This window comes from Lepisosteus platostomus, chromosome 3 (genome assembly GCF_059453375.1).
Source record: "Lepisosteus platostomus isolate fLepPlt1 chromosome 3, fLepPlt1.hap1, whole genome shotgun sequence".
Classification (NCBI taxonomy): Eukaryota; Metazoa; Chordata; class Actinopteri; order Semionotiformes; family Lepisosteidae; genus Lepisosteus; species Lepisosteus platostomus.
The window spans coordinates 6787293-6814936 of record NC_142613.1 but is presented as its reverse complement, the minus strand read 5'-3'; the positions used below and the strand labels follow the sequence as shown (position 1 = coordinate 6814936).

General features: G+C 39.2%; 1 protein-coding gene across 3 annotated transcripts in view; it reads left to right on the top strand.

Annotated features, from left to right (window-relative positions):
- The window catches only part of inpp5l (inositol polyphosphate-5-phosphatase L), a 35530-nt gene extending 7994 nt beyond the window's left edge, over positions 1 to 27536 (top strand). For 2 of the 3 annotated variants that reach the window (XM_088624144.1, XM_088624146.1), the window contains exons 2-16: positions 2178 to 2219; positions 4448 to 4548; positions 5971 to 6058; positions 12417 to 12480; positions 13808 to 13911; positions 14743 to 14795; positions 17110 to 17229; positions 17587 to 17671; positions 18382 to 18477; positions 18836 to 18910; positions 19464 to 19537; positions 20162 to 20273; positions 21178 to 21246; positions 21764 to 21829; positions 23602 to 27536. In XM_088624144.1, the coding sequence (XP_088480270.1) occupies positions 2178 to 2219; positions 4448 to 4548; positions 5971 to 6058; positions 12417 to 12480; positions 13808 to 13911; positions 14743 to 14795; positions 17110 to 17229; positions 17587 to 17671; positions 18382 to 18477; positions 18836 to 18910; positions 19464 to 19537; positions 20162 to 20273; positions 21178 to 21246; positions 21764 to 21805 (1125 nt within the window). In that variant the 3' untranslated portion in view covers positions 21806 to 21829; positions 23602 to 27536. The remainder of the gene's footprint in view (positions 1 to 2177; positions 2220 to 4447; positions 4549 to 5970; positions 6059 to 12416; positions 12481 to 13807; positions 13912 to 14742; positions 14796 to 17109; positions 17230 to 17586; positions 17672 to 18381; positions 18478 to 18835; positions 18911 to 19463; positions 19538 to 20161; positions 20274 to 21177; positions 21247 to 21763; positions 21830 to 23601) is intronic. The other variant, XM_088624145.1, reaches the window with a different exon arrangement.
- The last annotated feature ends 108 nt before the right edge of the window (positions 27537 to 27644 follow it).

Genomic DNA, 27644 nt, shown 5'->3' with positions numbered 1-27644 from the left:
GTCACCGTTGCAGTGAAAGTCCTTAAAAGACCTAAAAGTGGAGATCTGAACTGGGATTGTATGAGGGATATGCTGTTTTTAATTGCAGAGTGGTTTGGGGAAAAAAGGAAAGCTGCTTTCTTTGCGAACAAAAGCATTTTGCTGATGCGTATTATCCATCACTTCTTAGAAATTATTTAAAAATAAAATGCCTGATTCTCACTATAGAAAAATGTGGTATGACACACAGGTTGATTTATATGACAGTTCTGGTCCCGGGGACCCAAAATCAAGTGGGTTTTACAACTCAGCCTTAAGTCCTCAATTTGTAAATGCTTTGCTTTTGAGTACTTAGGGGTTATTTGAAATGAAAATAACACCCTATAGCTCCCGAGGCCTGCAGTGGTGCTGGTCCTGACTTACAGTACACGAATCAATTTAATTTACTAAGTGGATCAAAAGTGTGTTCCAGGTCTTGACAAACATGATTTAATGGTTAGTGGTAGACCATAGTATACGCTTATAGCTAATATACATGTCATTTATTTGTGCTTGTTCGTTTGCTTTATGCTGAATTGATTTTCATTATGCACTAATATTATATAAACAATTACCATATTTACAATTGAACAGAATGTAAGAGGGTGACTTTCTTGCATCCCTTACATTTGTCACTGCTTTTTGTTATTCTTTTATTAATATTGATATCAAAAGTAAGTTTTTATTTAATGTACATAGATAAAGATTGTATATTGTTATATATATTTATTTATTTTAAATTGCATGTAATACATGAAAAGCAGTAAGAGGAGAAAGAAAAATTCTTGAAATGTAAAACATTTTAAGGATTTATTAAATGTTTATTGAAGAACAAACAAGCGACACAGTGTCACAGTAGTTAGCATTGCTGCCTCAAAGCACTGCTAACCTGGGTTCAGTTCTGGACCTGGGGTGCTGTTTGTGTGGAGTTTTCTTTGTGTTTGTGTGCTCCAGATTCCTCCAAATGTCCAAAGACATGTTGGTAGGTAATGGTTAAGAGAAAGGTTGGTAGGCTTCTGATGACAAACTGGCCCTTGGTGTGAGTGTGTGCATATCTGTGTGCCATGCGTATTGCCTGAAGTCCTGTCCAGGGTGTAACTTGTACTACCTGTGTTAAGGGCTTTCCCGTGGCCTTGAAATACTACGCTTAAGCAGTCCTATGCAAACATGTATCATTCTAAATATCTACTAAACGAATATACTTTCCTGTTTCCAAAAGCAGTGGTCCCAAAGAAGGAAGGGAAAAATGGACTTTTAATTGAGTGCTTGTATCAGAGCTAACTTGCTCACTATAGTACAAAAACATTTGATCCTGAAATATAAGGAAGCAGTAATGGGACAACTACCTGCCCGATTTCGTAGCGCCCTCTTGTGCTCTCCCAATGCATTTTCCTTCACACTGGTGTAAAATTAATTGGAAATCTGGGTATAATGTGGAAAAAATATATGTACAGTATGTGGGGATGGCATTTTGACCATTTTGTGACAATGTGCAAAAAAAACCAGCAGTCAATTTTTTTGGAAATGACAGATTTCTAAAACTGTGGAGTGGATCATTTCCAGAGCTTTATGGAGTTTTTGTTTTGTTTCTCTACTCTGCATTGAAGATCTGTTTAAGTTCTCTGACCTTCTTCTAAAAATTAATGGTTAAGGCATTTATTCGACCCCAAAAATAGGTTTTGTTTTTAGATTTTCCTTTTGTTTGTGCACCAGGCCCTATACCAAACGTTTACATACTGTACCACGCCAGAAACAAACAAAAAACAACACTGTGTAAAGCTATTTGTCGTCACATATTTATCCACAAAAGCACTTGCTAAAAAACAATTCCCTGTATCTTTTTCCAGAAAATTAAAACAAAAATCTAAGGTGTTCTAATTTAACAACTGTATCTCAGTTTCCCCATTTCCTTTCATATCCCTTGACACCATTGTCAAATATCACTTCCTGAAGCGTGGAATGAAATGATTGATAAATATTAAAATGTGTTTTAATATTTGTAGCTGCACCATTAAGTCTGGCTTTAAGTGTCCCCTATCCTGCTCGGTGAGTGACAAGGATGAGTTACAAAAACAGAAAGCTGCTGCCTTCTTCTGCTTTTCCTGGTGTTTCCTTGACGGTATTGAATGCAGCTCTTGTCTTTTTTTTCTTCTCCCCAGCTCGGAGAGATCCAGAGTGACTGGCTCCGGGAGTTTTTTAAGGTGGGTTCTCGGAAGTACAAGGTGGAACATCCCTTGTCGATGTGCTCTGTTCTTCTAGAACAAAAGAATGTTAAAAACGAGAGGAAGCTGTTTGCCTCACCAAGCCCAGTAGGCAGTTAGTTCCATCTAGCCCAGTGATTCAAATAACCTATTCAGCTATTTCTTGGGTATCTTGTTCTCATTGATCCAAGGATTTCATTGACCCTTTTTTTTAAAAAAAAGAAGCTATTTTTGTTGCAGTGTTTTAATTCCAGTGGGGGTAAAGATTATAGGAGGATACTGTTTGCTGTTTTGCTGGCTCTGGCATCGGTGTTCTCTGTAATGCTGCAGTTTGAAACAAACCCATGTTTTTATTGTGCCACTTTAGTTTTTGTGGTGGTTGACAGCAGTAGTACTGCCTTGTGTAATCCAGGTGCTTTTATTCCAGCCAAAGCCTTAAAACTATACATGTAAAGAAAAGCAACTGAGTACTTTGAAGTCTACAGCCTCGACTCTTATCCTGATCTGTTCAATTGTGTTGACTTATCCTGATTCTCATGTTAATCTACTGCTGGATAGATGTTGATTACAGACCCATGCACTGTTCACTGATTGCTTCTGTAGCCAATGGTGGCTTTCTGAAAAGGTTTTTTTTTCACATTCTCCACGTTGGGTTCCACCTTCAAGTAAAAGGTCTGACGTTTTCCACTTTTTGGTGGATTTAATTTTAAATGTTTAAACCCAGGAGTGTGGTTAGCAGTTAACTGTTTTTAAGTATGTTTAATCTTTTTAAAAAGCCATTATTTCACAGTGTTTTCATTAGAATTTTATATTTGTTTTAGATAAAAATGACTATACAGCAGCACATGTTCTGCATATTAATGTGTAGAAACATTTTGCAAAACATATTCCTTCACCTTTATATTTACAGGAGCTGTGCTCCAGGAATAAGTGCATATTATGTCCACATGAGGGCAGCATATATTGCCTAATTAAAATTCACACAGTCTATGATTGTCTGTTACTTTTAAATTAGAAACGCTGTAAATTTGATTAATGTTCTTAACTACATTTCTTTCTAGTTAATTGTGGGAGAATTTCAGGATTTAAAAGACTGAAAATACTCATTTATGTCATGTATTAAAAAAGAGACACTGCAGATTAAAAGCATTAGATTTAAAAGTTTTTATTAGAGGTGCTCCATCACATTTCTGCACAAGTAACAATTTTAAATGCAGACTCTTATAAAATTCCCAAGGATGTTTAATTTTTCACATTCAGAAACAAGTGTTTATTTGACAGCAGGATTCAAAAGCTGTTGGAGAACCCTAGCCAGGTTTTCTGCCACAGCTATTTGCAGTCCTTATTGAGTAAACCTCCACATTTGTTTTTGCATTATTATTATTTCAGCAGTGATTCAAGCTAGGTGCGAGGGAATTTGTTAGTATTCAGCATCCATTGTGGGCTGTTTACACCCATGTCCAACTGAAAAGAAAGGCATGCAGACTATTGTGATCTTGGGTTTGCCAAACATTAATACTATTATTGTCTATTAAGTTTCTCAGAAATTAGTTTTGCATCAAAGCAGCCTTGTTTTACTCTGAAACTTACGAAACGCACCAACAGTACTAGTAAAGGTTGCATCAGAAATAAATATAACATTACATAACAGGTGTCTACCAATACATATTTATTTTACACCACTTGTACAGGAATGTCCTGTACAGATACACCTGAACGTTGTAAATTTACTCTGCCGCTAATTACACTAAGCCCATATAATTCAACATTACCCTTCACTTTTGCAGACAGTCTGCTGACTGCATTTGCCCATAAACAATTTGAGTACACTTGGATTGTTAATAGCATAGACCCAAGCTGCCCTTTTCCACTCCACTTCCCAGCTCTTGTCAGTAGACTGCATGCGTTTCTCCTAAGAAGAATTGGTGTCTGCAGATTGAGTGTTGGCAGCCGCCCTAGTCAAAGGTAGAAACCCTTCTAATGCCTCACCCCTGGCGTCTTCTGTGGAATGATTTGATTCTTTTAAGTTTCCTTTTGGGTAGTTTGCTGTGTGTTTTTGCTCAGTGACCCTGCACGGTCTGTTGTTCCTCTTCAGCACAGTCTTGGGGTTTCAGAAATTTTTCTTTGGTTTCCTTCTTCCCTGATGAAAGGGGTTGCATAGCCTGTGCAGGTGGCAGTAGAGCAGGAACGTGAAGATGTAACTTTCTCTCTTTCTTGTCTCGTGTCAGACCGTCCACACCTACAAGCCTCGGTTCGTCGCCCTGCATTTCCAGGAAGTGGGAGGGAAGGATTACATGCTCAACATGGGCCATGTTGAAAACTTCTTCTGGTAGGGTCTGCATGGAAATCGCGTCCAGTGTATCGCCATCTTCTTTTGTACATTTAAATAATTCCCCTTCAGGATTTCCTCCTTTTTCTGCCTTGAAGATGACATGATATTTATAATCATCGTCCATTTGTGGGACACAGGAAGTGAAGGGATTTGTCTACACTCTTCACATGGGAAACAGAGCTAGGACTAGTCATCCCAGAAAACAGGAAGATTGTCCACAGCTTCCTCCTTCACTGTTGTTAAAGGGCGTTCTGACTGGACTTTCAATTTAATAACAAGTAATAATTCCTTATACTTGTATAGCTCTTTTCTGGACACTCCCCTTCACCACTACCAGTGTGCAGCATCCACCTGGATGATGCAACAACAGCCAAAGTGTGCCAGAACGCTCCCCGCATACCAGCTATCAGTGGGGAGGAGAACAGATTGATGAAGCCACTTAATAGATGGGGATTATTAGGAGATCATGAATGGAAAAGGCCAGGAGGAAATCTGGCCAGAACACCGGGGTTGCACCCCTACTGTTTTTGAGAAACACCCAGGAATGCCCATGCACAGTGCCCTTTTTACACTATAGTGTCCATATACTGGGGCATAAGGATCACACAGACTGCAGGGTGAGCGCCCCCTACTGGCCCCACTAACACCTCTTCCAGCAGCAACCTTAACTGTCCCAATAGGGTTCCTGTGCAGGTACTGGCCAGGCTCACACCTGAAGATCTTCAGTGGGTTGCCACTTATGAGTTGCAGAGTATTACAGTTGCTGACAAAGTGTATGTCATCAGCTGCAGTAAAGGATGTAGTCAGGAGTCCGTATCAGATACCATTTTTTTCACATCACATGCCTTTCTGTTCACTGGACACCCTTTGAGGTCAATTGAAAACTGCACATATCTGCAAGATCTGTACAGCATACGTGTACAACTCCAGTCTTCAAGTCCCAGAATCTAGTTTCTAGTTTGCTAGATCCTGCAATAACTGGGGAGATCTTTGAATCGCTACACATTGGTCCAATTAAGCTAATAATGAGCTCCTTTTAGTCAATTATGGCCACACTGTAGCCCTCCCAGACTGTAAATTGGGATTGCTGAGAGCGGGGTCCTGATTTGTGGATTAAAAACTGTCTTATCAAACCTACATTGCAATGTTAAAAACAGATCTCACATACACTTTTTTTTAATAAATTTTGATCTTGGGCTTTGAGCTCTTTACATGTTTGAGTGATGGCTTGGGTTGCTGAAGCAGTGTCTTTGGCTGGCAGGAGGCATTGGGTGCTGTGTGACTAACAACAGGGCATGCCAAACGAGGACATGCAGGAGGAGGGGGGAGTTTAAGAATTCCTTGGCTCTAATGTCCCCACACTGAAGTCTCATGATTGCTCTGACTACTGCCAATACATGACATTCCTTTCCTTCTTAGGGACATTGAGTCGAGCGAAGAGATGAGAGATTTTGACAGGGTCTGTATCTATGTGGACACCAACTTCAAGGCCATTGACCGCTTCACGGTGAGTCCTCCAGTTTAGACTGAAAATGAAGCACTAACATTGCGAAGACTGGGAAGTCCTGAAATTTGCATTTATTTTTTTTAGTCAAGTATTTTATTGGTCAATTCTGATTTCTCTTTGTGCTGTCCGTCGTTTGAAAGCGTGGTTAATTTTAACACACAGGTGTGCTGCCGTAGTTCCTTACAGATCGAAACGCTTGAGTTGTTATGCCTGCTCTTCAACACCAGGTGGAGTCTTCTGCTAGCTCATGAGTCCACTCTGCCTGCTGGGGGAGGTTGGGTTCTGTTTCTTAATCTGGCCGTTAGGTGATGGTCTTCATATTTCTATGTGGTTCCAGACATAGAATTTAGTTTTTTTTTGTAATGTCTTAAACGTTCAACTGCAGTAGATAATTTAAGGATTGATGTTTCCTAAACTAAAAAAACAGGTGTATATAAAGAGTATTTACAGTATCTGCAGCTGTCATAGAATATAGGAGAAGTTGCAAACACGAAGATGCAATCCAAGCTATCTAGCTCATGTAGCTGTGCAGCTCATTAGCTGTTAATAAATCTCAAGATCTCAGCTAGCAGTTTCTTGAACGAAACCCGGGTACTGACGTAGACAACTTGGCCTTTTGAGTAACTTGTTACAGATTCCTTTAATTATTTTGTAAAAAGCTCTCAGCTGTATTTGAACTTTCCCTAGGTCTCCATCTGTGTACTCTGACTCATGTTTTGCTTTTCATTCTGAGTCCGTTGGCTCATCGCGTTTGCTTTGTCAGTGCTTTTAAGGATTTTGAATAATTGAATTATGTTTTTGAGCTCCATAGTGATGTGGCAGTTAGCTAGCTGTCTCACAGCTCTAGGGTCCTGTGTTCAGATCTAGACTGAAGCACATTGTGTTTGGAGTTTGCATGTTCTATAATAGTCATACCCTGGTTTCCTCCCCTACTCCTGCTTCTTAAGATATGCTGGCTACTATAGGTTAATTGGTAGTTCTAAAATGAGTTGCTAATATGACCAAAATCATACAGTACTTTAATTGCTTATGGCTAATGAAAGATGGCAACATGTGGCAGTCTCTGCCCCTCAAGAAAATCCATAGACAGAGTTTGTCTAAAAAAAAAAAGCATAAGAAAGTGTAGTGAGGGTATGTGCGGCTCTGTGAAATAGCTCTGCACAGGTGTGTCCACTCTCACACGCACCTCTGACCTATTCCAGTATGGCACGTCTCTCTGCAGCATTTGTATCAAAACGATTTGTCTTCTGGGATGGTGGCTCTGTACGTACGAAGAAAAGATCACATGCTTTTGCCCTCCACGGGCAAATCAGCGCAAGTCATCTTGAAAATTGAGTGGCACTGGGATTGTCTAAGAAGTTTTACACCCAGTCATTGAGCCAAGCATCCTGGGTCTCATCTTTCATCAGGGCGCGTGCTTGTACTTGAGAGCTGTTTCATTGAACACTGTTCCCTTGTTTACATTCAACATTAAAATTAATGCAAGGCTTTTAAACAATCTTCCTCCCAAGTGCATGTCCCAAAAACAACATATTGAATATCCAAACTGGTACAGTGGATTTAATTATCACTTAGTCACTTACCACATTATTTTTCTTTATTTCAAAATTCTGTGCATTACTGAAGGTGAAGAAATACATTAGTGAAAGTGTTCTAAATGCTGTAAACACTATCTGCAGCACTGTTAACAAATTATACACATTTAATCTTTAAAACCAAATTTTCTTCACTTTTCACTGGTTGAATTAATGAAAATGATGGTCATCATTCACTACTAGGGGTGCAAAGTTTCTCAAGTATGTTGAAAAACAAGGTAAAGGAATGTATTCACAAGAAACAAATTTGCTGCATGGCAACATGTTTGATTCCAACACGATTTTCCTGTAGTAGCAATTGAAATGTTTCACGCATGTGATTTTAGTTTGTTGTCGAGGGATTTTTTTTACCCCTTCTGAATGTGTCTGGATGTGCTGTCCTCCTCTTCCTCGGTCACCACTGTCTCTTATAGTTGAATTATCAACTGCCCCTCACTGACCTTAAGACCCCGAATTGTTGAGTGGATCTTTGTCAAGTTCAGGGACTGAGGTCAAAGGCACACAGTTTCAGCTGCAGCATCAGTTGCTGTGATCAGCAAGCTGTATACACTTTGAGGAGAGGGACAACTTTCTGAAGTCCAAAAATTGAGGCACTGTCTGTTCTTCCCGCTGTTGTTGACTCTCATTTCCTTCTCCTCTAGTTAGGGGATTGTTTGGCACTGTAAGGATCAGTTTGAATCATGGACAGTATCTCCATCAGGCTCGTGTTGCCTCGAGTTCTTCTCTGGCCTTCAATACTGTAGGAGCTGCCAGTGCTTACTGTGTAATACAGTATAATGCCATAAACTTATAATACATTTCCTTAAAAAATAATTTAATATTGCCCAGTAATTTTCAGTTTTACTTCAACAATGTATCATTTCTAAGAGGGACAATATAACATCCTGTTTTAATGAGGGTTGCACCAGAGGATGTAGAGGTTGAGGTTTAGTGGCGTTGAGAGGAGAGATGCTTGCAGGAGCTGTCAGACCAGTTTGCCTCAGCCCCTGTGGTTGGTTGTGCTGTCCTTGAGGCTCTGACTGGCACCACGCTGAAGCTGCTTTCCCATAGCAAAGGTTAAGTGATCCCATTAATCTCGGTGCTGATTCTGGACTGGGAGTCGATGCGTCTCTTGAGGACAGTATGGGGTGTGTAGGGCTAGGATGGGGTGCTGTGATGGGGGGGGGGGGAGGGGTAAAGTTAATAAATTTAACTCTAGATTAAAAGTATTGATTTTCTTCATTCGTAAACAATAAATAAAGTGAGAGAAGAGTAGTGGACAGCTAGGACAGTGCTTGGCCACTTCCAGGCCGGGGGCCCAAAGGCATCGGCCCTGGCTCTCCCTCTCATTTTCATTTTGCCCGTGCCGCCAGCATTGATTTTCAATCCGTTTCCCTTCGGCTGCAGATCCGCGGCTCACTGCTCTGAGCCAGGGCTCCGAGCGCGCGGGGGAGGGGGTCTCGGCTCCCCGGTACAAATGGTGTTTTGATAAAAAATCACTTGTAAGTCAATAAATTTTTATTAAACTGTGCACCGGGTGATGGATTAAGATCGGTGAGCGGGCAAGTGTGTGTTTAAGTTAAGGGTCTGTGTGTGTGTGTGTAGTGGTATCACTGTGACGATAAAATCTGAGAAAATGTCAAGAACTGCTATCTTTATAGAGTCAATGTAGGCATGTCCCCTAATGTCAATTTATTCCAAATAAAACGACATCTTCTTTTTGATCTAATGGAGCCCCAACCATTTATGGCTGTCCATTCACTCTTGGTGTTGTTTCATGTAGATTGAGTATAGAAATACAAATGCATGAGAGCTGATGGAATAGAGGAATGCACACATGTGTTTTGAAAAAGAGAGAAAAAACAACAGTACCATCAAACTGGAATGCACTGGGAAGCAACAATGAGGGTGCACAGTTTTTTTAAATATTCTGTAGCATGAAAGGCCTGGTGGTTGTCATCTTAAATGATGTACAACAGCTAACAGGCTTAGTTCTCCCAGATCTTCGAACAGTATGCATTCTGTACACACTTCCTGATCAGAGCAGTCCCTACAGCCTTGCAGTCCCTCTGCAGCTGTGCTATAAAGAGTCATACCAGTAGACCTACTGGTGCCTATGTGTCCTTTTTTGTTTATGGGTGTCTGATCAATATACATTTTTAAATATAAACATGGGCACTTTTTACTTGAAACAAGATCATGCAATACATTTTTATTTTAACATGCATTGTTTATACTGTGGTTAACAATTGTTTGTTCTCAAAGTGTATGGAACACTGATTCATCACAGTGAGTAGTGTTGAGGGTGCTACTGTAGGTGAACTAAATCTAATGTAAATGATATAGGTCACGGGGGAGAAGATAGTTGCTGGGAGCTCTTTTGGTTTGGATTCAGAACTGAAACCCTTCTTCTGGGTCTGCTCTCTGAAAGAGCTGAACAAGAAGGGTTTGTTCAGAGTCCAATGTAAACATTCCTCTTGCTTTATTATCATGATATTTCCTTTTTATGTACTTATTTTAGAATACCTTCATTTTTAATTTGTTATTATACCCGTCTTGTAGCATTTTGGTTTTTCTTGTGTTTACTTTCGGTCTCGTTCTCTTGTTTGTTTTTCTATCAACAGTACGGGCAAAGGTTGATCAAGCTATACGCTCTTATAAAGGAGATTCTTTATATTTCTTCAAACTGTGACACTTAGTAGTGTCAAAAATGTTTCTCATTGCTGTAAAAAAGGTATTGAAAAATGCTTTATGAAGGAGGTGGGCAGGCAAGTATCCTCAGTTATTAACAGGTTCTTTTCTGGATTTACCATCTTATTCTAAATGAATAAGATTACAGTACTTACAATCTAATTATAATACACAACACTCTAATGTAATCAGTCCTTTAAAATACTTTTTTTCTTGAGATATAGAGACATGGGGTTGAAATAAGTACAGATGCAGCCATTCAAAATTGTCTTATTTCAACAAAGTATCTCTCTCAGTTGAGAGAGTTTGAAATGTGTTTTTTTTCAGCTGAAGCATCAGGGTTTGAGCCTGCAACCTGCTGATAAGCCCTTTACTTTAAGCACAGCAACATCTCACTGCAGGGCTGAGCTGACGGTGGACAGGCCTCACAGCGTGCATAAGCCCCTCTCTAATAGCGGCCCTCCCTGGGCTGGTCAAAGGGACAGGTCTGTCCCATTAAATGAGGATCACTTTGCCGGGAAGATTAATCGGCTCTTTAGGGGAAGATATTTCATAACGGGGGGCAGCGCTGCGTCACGCCTGAGACCCCCTCGACACTTGGCTGATTTTTCTTCTGCCTCTGGCCCAGGCAGGAGACAGCTGCTCAACTGCTTAATCCCTTTTAAATTGTTTTAATTTTCTGTTGTTATTGATCTCCGAGGGCCCGATTAATCAGATCAGTGAAGCAGGCAGTTAGTACATTAAAAATTGTCAGGGCTTGTCACCGATGACGAGGGGGGGAGGACAGGGGGAAGCAGTACTGCGAGAGGGTCCTGAGCAAAAGATCAGGAGGTTCAGGCCAGCTTTGTGTGGATTGTGTGTTCAGGTACCAGGTGGACAGATTCCCACTGCAGTCGCTGTAGACCCTGGTTTTGTTAAACTGTGCTTTAGTGACAAACAGTGACATTTGCTCATTCATCCTAGCAAGTGGAATTTGAGAGTGCTAGTGAGGTAACTCATTTAAGTCATTTAAGAACTGTTAGTTCTGTGAAATTTTTGTGAATGGTGTTTTTGGCGTTTTGTGTATCAAACACATCTGGGTTTTGTTTTTTCAAGAAGCATGTGGGAGTGTTCAGAGGATATCTTCTACAGCATCCAAAAATGTCTTAAAGCACAGAAGCAAAAATAAAAATGAAATGACTGTGATCCATTTCACTCGCTTTTATATTGCTTAAATGTAATGTTCTTTTTCCAGTAAGCTGCTGTTCATCTGAAAGGTCAAGCAGGGAAACAGACCAGAGTGCGATTGTGTAGCATTGCAATCCATTTCAGGGCCTTTTCACTGTGCTAACTGTGCTGATGAAGCATAAAAAGTAGGCTTGTTTATGGTATTATTTGATCTCCCAAAACCTAGCTCTTCATTAGCGATTAGTATTGTGTCTTATTGATTAATTCTAGGAGGAAGCTTGGCACCATAAACTAGGGCAATGTGGAATGGAAAAATGGCACAGTGTTGGTCTCTCTAAATACATACTGTTTGGGTTTGTGCATTCTATTAAACGGTATTATTGCTTTGTTTTTGTCAGGCTCTATTCACTGGTCCATCATAGAATTAATTTATGTTTTCGTTGTATGCAATCTGTTTGCATTCATCTGTGTATGAGTTGGAGGTGAGCTGGAGAACTGTTATATAAAATAGTAAGAAGTCAATTTATAATTCATGACAATATCACTGTAATAGCACGTACTGTAGTTGCTTCCCAACAGCTGCTAGTAGGATTAATTTAAAAACTATGCTGTACTTAAAAAAACTGATGTGTTGCAAACATTTAGAATTAAAGGTTTATGATACAAATAAGAAAACTGAAAAATTTAGATATTTGAATGTTTTGTCTAGTATAGCTCCTCACATTGATTTCTATATTAATTTAAATGTGGGTTGGTTCACCTGTGGCACTGATACATGGTGGTTCTTGATTAATTTGAAGGGCTGTATTTCTGTACTGTGAATTGTATTGAACCATATTATGTTTGTTGTCCTTAACTGTCTTGCCTTTAACAAATCCTTCAGTTATCAATGAAGTCATACTGACATAGTTTTTTATGGTGTTTAGGCTCTGGGTAGCATGTACTTCATCCACAAATCCTTAAAGAACATCTACCAGTATGATTTTAATGGTAAGTTTTTTAAATACATTCTTAAATGTAGTTTCTAATCTAAATTTTTAAAAAAACATTTAAGGCAACAATCAAAAAGTGCACGTTACCACTTTATAAGAATCTGTTGTTGATAGACATTTTTAAAACATCATTGAATATGAGATTTCTTTTTGTGACTTCGTTAGTACTACTGTATAATTAGCATCCCACGTTTAACTAAATGTGGTTTTGTCTATTTTCCAAGTAAGGGAAGTCACTGATGCAAATCGACAGATTGTTGGAATTATGGCATTATTCTGTATCTGAAGTCCTTTACAGTCCTGCTTCAGGTACTACAAAAAAACAGGAGTGCCTTGTGCATTGTAAATCAGATGCAAAGAACTTTGAACTTTGCTCTGAATAGGCAACTCTGTGGCATAGCATGTATAATCAGGAGACTTTCTACTTTCACCTACTGTATATAGACCTGGCTTAAAAAGAACCTTGCTTTTAAAAAGCAACTTAAACTACTATACATCACTGCGTATATCAACCCTGTAGACCACTAAAAATATTGAGGGGGATAGCTGAACTCTGTTATCAACATATTTTTTTATGTTTTGCTCAGAGCATCAGGTTACCATTGCAAGTTTGCTAGCACTCCAGATCAACTGATCACTCTGAGGAAGAGTGGGTTTGATACATTGCCATTAAATTAGACTGAATGCAACTAAATTGTTTTATCGAACCATCTTTTTGTTGGCTCCTGCTAATCAGAAAATACGAACAGCTGGTCGTTATTAGTCTGTGGGATTTAGGCCAATGCTCATTCTTAAGTGGATATTTGCAACAGAAAACAAAGAGATCTAAAGTTTAAATTAAAAATATTCAAGACCAATTTAGTTTTTGTTTCATCAAGCATTAATGCATTAAAGGCTTCATAATGACCTCATAAGAACAACTCAGCCTCAGGTGTAAGGCTGACCTGGGGACAGATGGGAGTAATGCTGCTCTGTGTCTAAGGTACAGTCCAGAGGTAATGTCAAGGACTGATGAACTGGTTGACTGACCTGCAGAGTCCCTTCAGTGCAGTGAAATGTAGGTACATTTGTAGAGTAGATTGGGGATGTTTTATATGACTGTGTGCAGAAAAAAAAAAACAAGTTCTCCTTTGTTCCTGATGGAGGACAAAATGGAAGAACCATAAACATTACAGTCCCTGTCGGGGTTTCGTGTACAACAGGACGTACAGAGAAAACCAACATTGTCTAATTGCTGTATTATGGATCTTATCACATGTGCTGTGGAGATGAGTCTATTGATTTTGCTTTTTGTACTCTTTTTTTTTTTTTTTCCCTTCCTCCAGTGAAAGATTTTAAAGCCATCTCTGGACAGAACAAATATCTCAGCTCTCTGGATGGGGTAACCACGGTGGAAAAAGAAAAATTTCCAAAGAATTTCTGGCCTGACGTGAGTGTGCACAGCAAGCAGGAAGTTGATAGTGATCTTGGCCGTTGCTTCTAGGCTCCTGTTTAGTGGAGAGGCTTACCAGACACAGGTTGCTCCGACTTATCAGGGCATTAATGACGGAAGTACAGTTAAGGTCATTATTCAGAGGCCCAACCACGTATCAATCTTCCCTCTGGTACAGTACATGGCAGATGCTCATAAGGCATTATTGACATGATGGCATGGGGTTCCTGAAGTCCTCTTGATTTTCTGAACAAATTGCTTATCCACGGTTCCATTTTTGAACTTGTAAAAACAATAGTCACAGCAAGGTACCAGTTTCACTGTGAAGAAATTGGGGCATGACAACGCCGAGGCGTAGGTCTTTTGTAAAGGTGCATTAGCAGCACGAGGGACCTGAAATCTGCCTAGGCTGTGGGATCAGTGCCTCATGTTTTACCAAGCTCGGTGAGGTGTTATTGTACAAAATCACATCTGTGCAGAGTCGGTAATTATACTGCCTCGCTGCATCGCCTGCTTTCACACAATGAAATACTGTAATTGTGCCATTGTCATTGCAGTTGCCATCAAAAGAAGGCAAAAAAACTCAAACAGCTATATTTAACAGCAAATACTGTAACTCCTTAGTCACAACCATGAATCACAGACCACGATCAGTGTGGAAATCTAGCTCATCTGCTAATGCTTAAGAAAAGATCTTAACTTTGAATTACTCAAAAAAAACAAAAATATTAACAACAAATTAGGTGGTTTCCAATACAGGGAGTATGAGAATTTACTTATTTCTTGAGTAACATTAAGAATTTAGTTTTTCTTTTTATTGCGTTTCAGTTCAAGTGGTCCAGGAAAGGCTACATGAGAACTCGCTGGATTATTCACAATCAGTAAGTTATTAATGCTAACAATATGTTTAGTATAGGGTGATGAAATTCTTTCTCCAGGTTATTTAAATGGTATTAAGCAATCACAGCTGGGAGCGCAGTCAATGGCTTTTACATGCGTGCCCGAAGGCGAACCCAGGCTGCTATTGGCACAGCACTGCGCTGGGTTTGCTGTAGCTACAGTATGAACACAACACAGATGGGTATCTCTTTTAATCAATGTGTTATCTCTGCTCTACCCAGTGAGAACATGTGTCAGCAAACACACTCTGTTTTCTCTCTATAATAGTAACTATTTGCTCTTCTCCGGTCATTTGCACCAGGAAGAAAATAGCTTATTCCCAGGAGTGTGCTGGGGGCACTCACTGGGTAAATAGAGGTGGCTTGTTTGTTGAACATTAATTGTGTGCCCTGTGGCAGGTAAAAGAGTGAATGCCTGTCCAGAGTGATAAATGGTATTTGTGTGATATTACCTGCTTTGCACTCTGACACCACTCAGCTTTCCAGTAAGCCATCGTATCCCAACTGGGTGATTGGCACCGAGAAAGGTCAACCCAGAACTGTGAACTCGGTGATCTACAGAGATTCACTTGGGCTTTATTAACTCGCCTCTGTATCTACTGTACAGTATGTCAGCGCGCAAATGCACATTAATATTTCCTTCTGTGAGTGACATTTCCCTCACCGAGGCCACGGACGCTTCTTTTCACAGACAAGTTCCTATCAATCAGCAGGCCTGACAGGTTTCGCTGGGCCAGTGGAACTGCAGTAAAAGCGTACGAGGCTTGCTAGAGCCCGAGAGGCCCCTTCAGTGGCATTCATCTGTAGGAAATTGTTTTCCGTGTCCTGCTTTATATCTGATGTTTTGAAAAATGAAAACCAATAAAAGAAAAAAAACATTCAAAAGCAAAACATCCATAAATACTGTATGTGGGTTTTGGGTCCGGGGGAAATTTTTTGATTTCCTTCACTTCGTTTTTAACTTCTGTCCTTTTTAGAATGCGTATGTGTAAGAAGACAATGTACAGAAAAGTACATTTAAAAACAAATATGGTTGAATAGATGCAATTGGACCAAGCACGTAATTGGAATAGTACTGAGCGCCAAAAGAAACATACAATAGCAATCTACAGCATATTTTGAGAAAAATAAAGCATATGGATTTTGGATGTTGATTAAATGTTTTGAGTGTCATTTTGATTAATTGATCATTCATGACCAAACATGACATACTTATCGGCCCCTCGTCTGTTGCATTAGCATTAAATCACCTCATTTAGTAAGAGAGCTGATTGGCCACAAGGGATGAAGAGGATTTAACCTCTTAATCCAGCCTAGTGCATTACACAAGTACAGGAAGCAGGCAAGCGTGGTGCACATTTTTTAGAATAATTTGCTGATTATTTTGTCCAACAGACCAATCAGTGGTGAGGTTCAAGCATGGTGAGAGTGTAGGCAGGAGTGTCTAGTTACTAAAGAGCTGACCACATGGCCCCATGTGGATCAAGTCCTGGGAGCTTGCTTGCTGCCCTTATCTCTATCCTTACATGACAACATTCCAACAGGACAACATGCTGCTCTTGCAATGATTATGTGACGGTTAATAAGCCATGGATGGCCAGCCTGAGCCCCTGAACATTAATAGGATGACTTTGGATAAAGGGTCGAACACCCAAAACTCAACAACCAATGAACAGACACATGCATCACAGATCTACAGCCTATGTTCTTTCCAGCAGTGGCCTCAAGCTATTAGCTTGTGACATTTGCAGTACACAACCTTTGATCAACCCTGTTGATGACAAATGTTAAACAGCATGTTGTGCACCTGCAGCAAAAATTGTCATTTGCTTTATAAATGTGAATTAATTGCAGCTACAGTATAACTTGATAGTCTGTGTATTAAAACAAGAGCTCATAGAGTCTTGAAGAGTTCATAGAATGTTTTGGCAATATGGCCTTTTAGGTTCTTTTGTATTCATACCCTCTTGGAGCGGTGGCTCTGTGGCTAAGGATCTGCGCCTGTGACTGGAAGGTTGCCGGTTCAAATCCCGCGGCCGGCAGAGGAATCCTACTCCGTTGGGCCCCTGAGCAAGGCCCTTAACCCCAACTGCTCCAGGGGCGCCGTACAATGGCAGACCCTGCACTCTAACCCCAAGCTTCTCTCCCTGTCTGTGTGTCTGTGTCTCCTTGGAGAAAAAGCTGAGGTATGCAAAAAGACTAATTCCTAATGCAAGAAATTGTATAGGGCTAATAAAGAAACTATTATTATTCAGTGCGTCATGTCAGACCTAATGCAGATTGTTTGCTTCTAAAGGGGCTTTGAGCTGGTGAATGTCCACTTGTTCCATGATGCCTCCAACCTCATCGCCTGTAACTCAAGCCCTTCAGTCTACTCTGCCAACAGGGAGAAGGCACTGAGATATGTCATCAACAGGTAACCACTGTTGCTTGCAGTCCAGACGAGTTGCAATCTGATGGCTGCTTGGGAACAAATATTTTCTTCCGGAAGCAGGTCAACATAAGTAAATTATCACCGTAAGGAACACATCTGTGTAAAATCTTTCGTTTGTTCTTTAAGCTAAATCTTTTTTATTAATTAAATACATTTGCAAACAGGCATATTATAATTCAGATCATAGATGTTCCATGTCGTTTATGCCATTTTAAAAATGCACCCTGACTGGCTTGGTTGCACACAATCTCTGGTGAGAGGCACAAGTATATTACCCATGTCAACTGTTGCAATGCTAATTCTTCAACCACAACTTCAGACAATTTTTTTTTGTTTCAGGGTATCAGACAGCAGCTATACTCCTCTCCCATTCTTCTTGTTTGGAGATTTCAATTTCAGACTGGATACACTCAGCCTGGTGCAGGTGCTGTTTTATGAATAAAACTGCATAGTTTAGTATGAATAAATTGGGCGTGGTCTAAAGCCGCATCAGTAAAATTCTTTATTTCTGCATATATCATGTGGCAGTGTTGCCACATCCTAAGTAAAGAGATTAGCTCAGACAGGTATTTGGAAGAAAGTGTTCTGTGCATTTGAACCACTCCTTCAGGCACGTTTTGGAGTGACCGTTTGATGCCGTGAGGAAACACGAGGATCCTGGAACCTCACATGCTACCCTGGCAACCAAAATTGATGCAGAGGGAAAGAAAGCGAGGCCTGGTGTCAGCTTCCTTCTTAAAATGAACCTTAGAAACCTGTAACAGTATGAATTCAGTTTATCCAGTGCAAAAGAAAACTGTACTGTATTTGTGGATTACGGTAGGGATTTCCCTGTTAAATAATTGAGGGATAAGACACTGGTCTCTAAAATGAATCACCCTTATATATACAGTAGTGTATGTGAGAAAAATTGTCCATTCTATAGTGTATTTTTCCCCACAATGAAAGGCATGAATATCTTTCATATCTTAATATTAGACAATATTCTTCATTAAAGAAATGTTATTAAAGGTCTTCTGTCTAGAGGTTTAAGGTTTATGAGATGTGCATACACTGTTTTGAAAGAAGATTATGCTGAGTCTTTGAGGTCTAGGCTCTGGTTAGGCTGAGGCTAATGACCTTGGCTCTTTTCAGACTCTGTCCAGGTCTGCTGATATTCAGACAGTGAAGAAGGATAGCAGCAACGAGGTGGAGAAGATCATCTGTGAAGAGAAGGACAATGACCATAAGGTAGAAGTTTCTGAGCCTCTGCAAAGGAAGCTTTCCTGTCTTTCTGTTCATTTAAATTCATTTAAAAAGGTTTTTCGGCACTCATTAAATTGGTTACTTTGCTATTTAACTTGGCTCTGAATGAGTGGTATAGACCTACACTGACAAAGGTACTATATATGCTTACTGTATAACTCAAATCTCATTTCATTCTTGATTTGTACTTTTGCAGTTGCCTTAGACTTGCAATTGAAGTTATGCTAAAGTATGTACAGTATGCAAGAATTACACTAAGACGGCTAAGATAAAGAGAAAATCTTTAATTTAGCATCAATATTGCAACAATAATTCCCATGTTCTACTTTTCTTTCTGCTGCAGGTTCTTCTGCACATTGAGACAAAGCTGTTTGAGTACTTGCACCAGGCTGTCTTTAGAGAGGACAATGGCAGAGGAGTGAGTGGCTCACTAAAGACCTTAATGCTGATTTACAGCCTTGATCCAACACAAACCCACACAGCAGTTCTGACAGTCAGTCTACTCAGTCAATCCCCATGAGAAGTAAATGATCTGGTGCTGTCAGAGAATCATCAAGACAGAAGTGACCATGTGGATTTCACTGATTCTCCCAGTCAAATCATAATCAAGCACCTGGCATCAGACTGTTACAGTATGTCACCTATCTTGCTAGATTCCTGACTGAGCTGTTTCTTATAAACTACTGTCATTGTCATTAGGCTTTGTTTTTAAATTGAGAACTGAACACTGTTATCACTCCATCATTACAAAGGTCACACTTCTAGACTAAAAGAGCAACCTACACAATGTCGGCTATTCAAATAGGATATATTCTATTGGATTAATTTACCACTATTATAACCTTTTAATTCTTATTAAATTATTTATTTATTTCTGATTTGTAGATTGCATTGGTGTCACATTTGTACAGACTCTGTAGATCCGACTTCCTAAGCTAATTTTCGTGATTTATTTTCCCCCAATGTTTCAGCTTTTAAAGTTTGATAAGGAGATCAGTGCCTTTCATGACGTCATCACAGAGGAAGACATTTTGTTTCCTCCAAGGTAAGCGCTGTTATGCTCTGTGTGGGAGATGGCTTCATTCCATTGACACAACAGAAGCCTTGGGAGGCTTCAGTGAGCCAGACCTTATCTACAACTTTAAGGACAGTTTTTAAGCATTGTGCTATAAGATGCCCAAAGAACCATTCTGCAAAGCTTTTGATGGCCTTCATTAAAACACTTTTTTCTTAAATATGCAAATATCTACAAAATCTGATTTGGCCATTTGCTTGGGTTCAGAAACATTGCCACTGTAAACATTGTAGCTGAGATTTTCAGATCTCAGAAGATAAGCATGGCCTGGTCAGTACTGGTATGAGAACAACCTACGTGTTGTGGTGTTGGTGGACCAGTAGGTGGCGCTCATCCCTCTGAAACAGAATTTCCAAAACAATTCTCCATTATGATGACCAGGGATACTGGGCTGTAAGAAGTGCTGTGTTTCAAGTGAGACATTGATTCAATTGGCGATTTTACTTTCTCACTTCTCCACCTGATCTGTTGTGTTGTTAATCAATCATTTTGAAAGTGGATGAAGGATTAGAACCCTGCCCAAGCTCCTTAAAAAAAGTGTTTACATGGAGTTGTTCACAACCCCAACGAAACAACTTTCTTTTGGCTTTGCAGCTACCCCTACAGCGAAGACTACACTAAACCCACACAGTATATGAACACAAGATGCCCCTCCTGGTGCGACCGGATCCTCATGTCTCATTCAGCCAGTGACATCATACATAGGGTGAGTGGCAAATTTCATACAGCTTTATGAGACCTGTGAGCTTCTGTGTAGTGGTTCTGGGTGATCTGTTACTGTGAGCCTATGAAAGACTACAGGGCTAGCTGAAACATGGAGGTCGAAACTTCTAACTAGTTTAAAAGGAGTGGAATTTGCAAGCCGTCAGTTGTTAATGGCATAAATGAAAGATTATATCGTAAGTCGCGCAATCCAAGTTCCAGCACTTAGCTGAATGGATTTTGAAAAGTGTAGACCCTTCACTCTGTCCTTGAGAACTGGAACTGTGCAACTGAGAATTTTTTGCACTAACCGAGAGAGCTCTCATTGCGTCACATCTCGCCATTTACAAGGTCTATCCTCTAGGTCTTACATTGAGGCATTGGAGAGGCAACCTAGTGTTTAAGTAGAGCAGGGCTGCATCATGGCTACCCTGTCATCTGGATGGACTCTTTCAAAGAGCCTGTCTAAATGTTAAGATTTTGTTGGAATAATCTGGCGCGTAGTTTTTTTTTGTTTTAGAAAACAAAAAATACAATGTGTACTGTAGTAGAAATAAGGTCAAGGGACCCGATAGAATCCCCAAAGGCAGTGGACTTCTTCAAAATGAACAATGAAACACAAACTAGAGGACACAAGTGGAAACAATGTGGAAGTGCTTTTTATGGTGAGAATGGGATGCACTTCTTGTTCTAAAGAGGTGTGAATGTTTAAGAAGCTACCCAACCACGTGATCAGAGTTGGTATTTTGGCTTCCTTCAAGAAATGGCTGGATTGAGGTCCTTGGATCTATGAGCTACTTAGTACCAAGCGGACCACATGGACTGAATGGCCTCTCATTTGTTGTCTGTCTTACTTTCTTCTGAAAGTCACATCTACATGAGTTTGCCATTTCTGTGCTTCTGCTCAGGTTCAGGATGGGGACAGCAGTGTGGTCTACAACACCCTGGGGCCTAATGTCTGCATGGGGGACCACAAGGTAATGGTAGGCGGAGCGCTTAAATCATAAGCGATTTCATGATGTAAAACTGATTTAAGCTTTCAGGATATAACGCAGCAAGTATCAGTTTGTGGTATGGTGTGCTAACACCACACATTTGTTGGAGTTGAAAATGACCTAATTGTTATGTGGCTTATCTTAAAACGGAAAAAATAAATTGAATCATGGTTGTTACTGCACTGCTAATGTTTGATAAAAATATTTTGTGCCATACTTTTGCTTACAACATTTTTCTTAGTAATATCTACTAATTGTTTTGCAAGTATTCCTGATTTTACATACAGTGGGGAAAAATGTCTTTTGGAAACGTTTTTGATATAGGGTAAGAAAGTATAGGGCATAGCACTGTGGTTGTCAGGTGTTTCCATCTTCCTGTTGGTACTGTACAGAAGCTCTGCAGTTCTCACACTGTTTCTCCAAAGACTGAAGATCCTGCACTGTTTGCTGTGTCAGTCCAGGCAGCAGATTCTGACGCTTTCAATTTCTCTTTTTTCAGCCCGTTTTCTTATTTTTCACATTAAAAACAGATGGATACTGAAATGAAGCTCAACTCTCTTGATAGGTAAGATACAAGGAAGAGTGCCAGAATAGATTATCACCAAGCCTGGCTTATTTTTACAACCTGTGTGTCTGTGCAAGTACGCTGGCAATCCAAAAAATGTCCAAATGAAAAAATAAATTAGTGGTGTCTGGATGCTACTGCCCTGGTGCATAATGTAATAGGGCCATCAGCAATTTCCTGAAATGTATGGATTGAATTCCCTCTGCCCCTGCAGAGAACTGCAGCTGGATCAAATGCAGTGTCATTGGAATGCACTCTGGGACTGTCCATTAATTAAGTGCAGCTTTACAGGTGATAGAAAATTCATTATGTGGTATAATGTATTGGCATATCTATTACTAATGCAGTGTTTGGTTTACTTTGGTTTACAGTTTTGCATTTAGGCACCCTAATTTATCAAAATTAAGGTGCTGTAGTATTTAAGAAATTTAATGGAATAAAAGTCCAGAGCTCTTCTAAAATATTGTAGGAGCTTAATACCAGTTTCATAAGACTGTAAATGCAATTTTGTATTGTATTCATAATGCAGACACTTGCTACACTCTTCACAGTTATGAGTTATTCAGGATTCTGTTTAGGTCAAGAAGAGTGCGTCTTCAATAGTGGAACGAGTGACATGGGAGGTTTACTCAATAATAGTCAAAAAAAAATTTATAAAACGGCTACATTTACATTTATCTGGATAGTGCAGCAGGGTTGTTTTTTAAGGCTGTGGCCACCTGACTCACATGGGGATACAGCTCCAGCCATAAATTAGTATAATTATTTATCTTAGTATAAATTAGTGCTATGTATGTGTATGTACAGTAAGACATAGTTAACAAAATCTTTGTTGCTCAGACTAAAACCAACAGCCAAATTATTAATAACAATATTATATTAAATTACAAATGATTACATACAATATTATGTATTTCTTTTGGATCTGAATTGTCTTTAATGTACAGTGCTTTCTGAAGAGCAATTTCTCTGAAGGGGACTGTTTAATTGAATAAGAGTAATGGCTACAAGCACAAACAGCAACAGACACAAACAAGCAGTGTCAGATACCTTAGTCTTCTGCACTATCTAGGTTCAGACTCTCATGTTGTGTACAGTATGTTCAGCATAAGACTACATACCAAATAGAGGTACTGCTGTAAAAGCAAAGCTTAATGACCGTAGTTGATAAGAAATAGCTCAGTCAGGAATCTAGCAAGATAGGTGACATACTGTAACAGTTTGATGCAATCCTTTACGACACAGTATCTATATGAAGTTCTGAATATATTTAGTGCATAATGACAAAGGTGATTTTGAATCTAAACCCTAGCCCAAAATGATGAATATTATTTAACCCCATGCATGAAACCCCATGATTATGTTGATGATTGGGCTAAAAGATCAGCCAGGGCTAATGTCCCTGTTGGGGGGGAAAAAAAAATTCAGGTTGCAGTTTTTGTTCAAACTGAGCAAGGCATTGCTGGTGAATGCAACTGCAAAGAAAAAAGTTTTTCTACATTTTCAAGAGAAAAGGTCAACCTCGTGAGCAGACAATTCTTTGTCTGTTCAGCCTGAGAAGGTTCTGAAAATGATTAGGTTACAGATCAAATGCTAGAATGATTTCAGTTCTAACATTTTTATGCTGTAATTTAAAAATGAATCCTGCAGAAACATCTGCATACCCTTCATTTCCTGGAGGGCAAAACAACTGCCAGTGCCGTTTATACTCCGCTATTATCTGTTGTTGGTTACCAGTTTATCGCTTGTAAGACCTGTGTCTTCATATCCAGTGCCAGCAAGAGCTGTCAAAGAGAGACGCACCAGGAGAGGGGAAGACACAGGGAACAGCTACACCACAGGGAAAGTGTTTCACAAGTGACTCCTGCCTCCACAGCATCACCAAGAAAACACGTTGGCTGGGATCCCATGGACATTTCTCAGGTTTTCTTTCTTTCTGCAGAAGCACACACACTCCAGCAAGTTTTACCGTTATCCTGACATGAATGAAACAAGTTGGTCGGCTTTTTGGTGATGTTTTTTGATCTGTTGTTTTTTTATGACTTTTTAAATTGTCAGGAGAAGGAAAATTGCAAGAAAAATGAAACACACCAGTAAGAAGCTGCTAAGACTGAGAAGTCAAGAAGCACTGATTGTCTAGCCTGTCCTGTCTGTGCAGCTACACTTACTGCTTTTGGTGTAATACAGTGTATCATTATCTGACTAAAGGTGTATACTATTAACAACAAATGTCACAGAGGGAAATTCAAATAATCATTTATGTATTCACTATATTAGGGCATGCAGTAATTCTATAGTCAAAGAGCATTACAATTTGACATGAAGATCTAACAAATATAAAATCCTGGCTTTCAGAAATATGGACCTTTCATTGAACCAGTAACTTTCCACTGTTTCATGGTTGACCACTGAGCCAGAATTTGGTGCAAGGCAGACATTTCAGTGACCGATACTCTATCAACACTCAGACGGTTGTCACCATTAATTTGGATAAACAGCCAGGACTTGAAAACTGCTGCATATATCATGACACCTTGATGGAACGTGCAGACGTTAATTCTTTGGTGTGTTGGAAAGTAAACCAGAAACAAGGAAGGTGCCATTCTCATCTTTTATTTCTTTCACTTTCCCTGCTCCTCTTGTCTGCCATGTATTCCCGTTCTCTTCACAGCTGAGAAAGACTCCACAGGTGGAGTGTTTTACTCTTTTTCCACTTTTTAGCATGGAATGACCTTCTGCCCATACAGTTGAGAATTGCTTTCTGAAAGAACTCCCTGCTCTAGTTGCATCTTAATGACTGTTGCACAAAACTTGTAAATGAGAAAATGGAGATGTTCTTATTTGTAGAAGCTTTAATTTTAAAAGACTAAGTTCCCCCCACCCTCCCAATTCCTGGTTAGTGCTAGAGGTTCTGACTGTGTCCCAGGAGAGGAATTAGCGGGCTGATTACTTTGGGACCTGAGCTATAATTATAAAGCGTGTGCAAAAAAGGACTGTTAAGTGATGACATGAGCAATTTGCATGTGTATAATATGAAAGGCTTGCTGTATATTGCTATATTTTCAGGAGATTGAAAGCCAGAACTATGTGCAGAATTGTTTTTAGTTCCAAGTTCCTTCTGCAGTGGATTAGAGTGGAGTACAGCTGCACTCAAAGCTAAGTTTACATGGAGCACCACCATTATTAGCTGTTTCATTACACTTATTTCACTGGTATTATCTAGACTGCATTAACAATGATGTTGAATAGCATCTGCAAATACACACACTGCATGTCTCTAAGCTACTGTACATGGAGCCAAAATATTTAAACTCAAAAAGATTTCTTAGAGATCTTTCATTTTTATCAGTTTTTCTACCAGGAAGTTAGCTATTTTAATCTTTATTTTCATACTATACTGTATATACAATGTATGTTAAAGTTTGGGTGATTTTAATTGTGTTTCTTAGGACTTACACTATACCATTCTGGTTTAATGTAATGTGGAGTTTAATGTGATATATTGACATTTTTACAATTGCTCTTGAGCCCCAGGCCACTTAAAATTTCCCTCCCATTTCTGTCATGCTTAATTGCAACGGTGGATATTTTTTGGTCTTGGAAGACGCATGATTGGGAATTCATGTGATGTATTATAGTAAATTATTCCAGTAAAAAATAGCAGCATTTCCGATGAGAGCTGTCGATGTAGATGAGCAACAGAAAAGATTAATGTGCTAAAGGGAAAATATAAAGGACACTTTTTTAGTTCCTGCACTCAACATATGCTGTTTTTTTAAATCTTTGCATCTCCAGCAGTTTGAAATCACTTCTTTTGCAATCAGAGGAAGTATGAGAGTTGTCTTTTTTTTTTTTTTACACTGGACGCTGGTTTAATGCCATTTAGCCTGTTTTATGATCCTGTACAGTATGTGTTGTGTAATCTGGTAAAGAATTTACATCTTGGGTTTACTCTATTAGACTGAAAGGTGCATTGTTCTCATTTCATTTAGTGTCATTTCTGACATTTAATTGGGTTTTAACCTCTGCAGGATATGTGCAGCATTCTTGAGATTAATGTTTTAGTTTCTTATGAAAAAAGTTGCAACATAGTTGCTTTCTTGTTATTCTGTAGTGGATTGCATCAGTGCATGTACCTTAGTGAAGGATGATGAGTGTATCTGGAAATTGAGTGGTTTGGTTTGCTGAGATATTTGTTTTTGGCTCATTCTAGGACCTTTTATGATTCTTACAATTGTAAGTGTTGATATGCAAGTCAGGAGCCCAGTTATGCAGTAGTTCTGATGACCTGGACAATAGTGCTGGGGAGCTAATAGTGAGGGACTGTTGTGGCCTCTCAACATTGTTTTAGTGGCTGGACTAGTGGTCAGTGACATTGAAGTCAACAATTTCACAAGATGGGAAGCAATAGTCAATCTCTTACTAAAAACACTACATTTATACTATTTAATCTGTTATAATATGTGCTGTGTTTGGAAATTTGTATTTGTCTGTTTACAGGGATTGTTGAAATATTTTAAATTGTTTTTTGAAGACTATCTTGACTTTTCCAAGTCCTTTTAAAAAGAACAAAGCCTAGATTAGCTGCATTCCATAGATAAGACCATTTATCCTTTACTGTTTTTCAACTCCATTGCACAACCTGCATGATTACCAAGTAAAGTAACAGCAAATCAGAATTTAGAAGAGTACCTCTTACAATGAAGGCTTCTATAAATCTAAGAATACAGACCTGCCAAACATACATTTAAATATTGCAATATGGCACTTAACGGCTCAAAGAAGAATATCAGAAGTCTCTTTTTGAAATCTTAATCTTGCCTTTTAGAAGTTCTCATTTGAAACATTTTTTGAAAATAGGTCATCAACAATTGGGAACGGTTCTAAACCTTTTCTGACATGTCATTCCTACAATTGCTGTCCCCAATACTGTGATGACATATATTTTAAGCTTTGAATTGTCGGTAAATGTGTCTGTTATAATATTTTAAAAAACATTTAGAAATCACTTCTCCGTCCTTACAATGGAGACAGCTGGTATTCCAGAAGAAAGCATCCTGTAGATCATAGTGTTTTGCACAGCAAAGTTAGACTTTGTCGATGGAGTAGGAATAAAATAAATGAGGTATTAAACTTGCTACCACAAGCAAGTGGTAAATGTGATGGGGGTTTTTTTTGGCTGTTGACGCTGGGCTAGTCATTTAGATCGATAGTGTTAAGAAAAAAGCTGAAATATGCATGTTTCAGAATCGGAGCCCTATGGCTATAAAATTTGAAAAGATGAATAGTTGTCTGATTTGGCTGGTGCAAGTCATCAGCCTTATCTGCATAAAGTGCAGATACACGGTGTGTACACAAAGTGAATTTTTTAGTGTCTTGGGCAAGTTACTGCTTTCCTCTGCCTAACTGCAAGTGTTCAGGAGAGCACAGGTGTGTTTTTTCAGCTCGAGAGCTTCCGCATCATGAAAGGAAAGCAGTCAGCCTGTGTGCATTTATTCTTATGTCGAAATCTTTTATGTTTTTATTTCAGGAAAATCCACTTTACATTGAGTTGGAAATACAGTAACTTGCAATTACCCAGCATTTAAACAGATCAAATCCTTTTACATTTTGACTTGTAGGAGTGGGATTTAACTTTCTTCTTGTATATATTTGTACTGTAATTTGTCGTAAGACTGTGTTCATTAAATACTGTATTGATGCTGGATGTTTCTGTTTTTTTGTGTCTTTATGAAACCTGGTAGGCATCTTGGTTAATGATCATCTTCATCTTGATTGTTCCATGTACTGTAGATCTACTGTTATTTTCTATTTC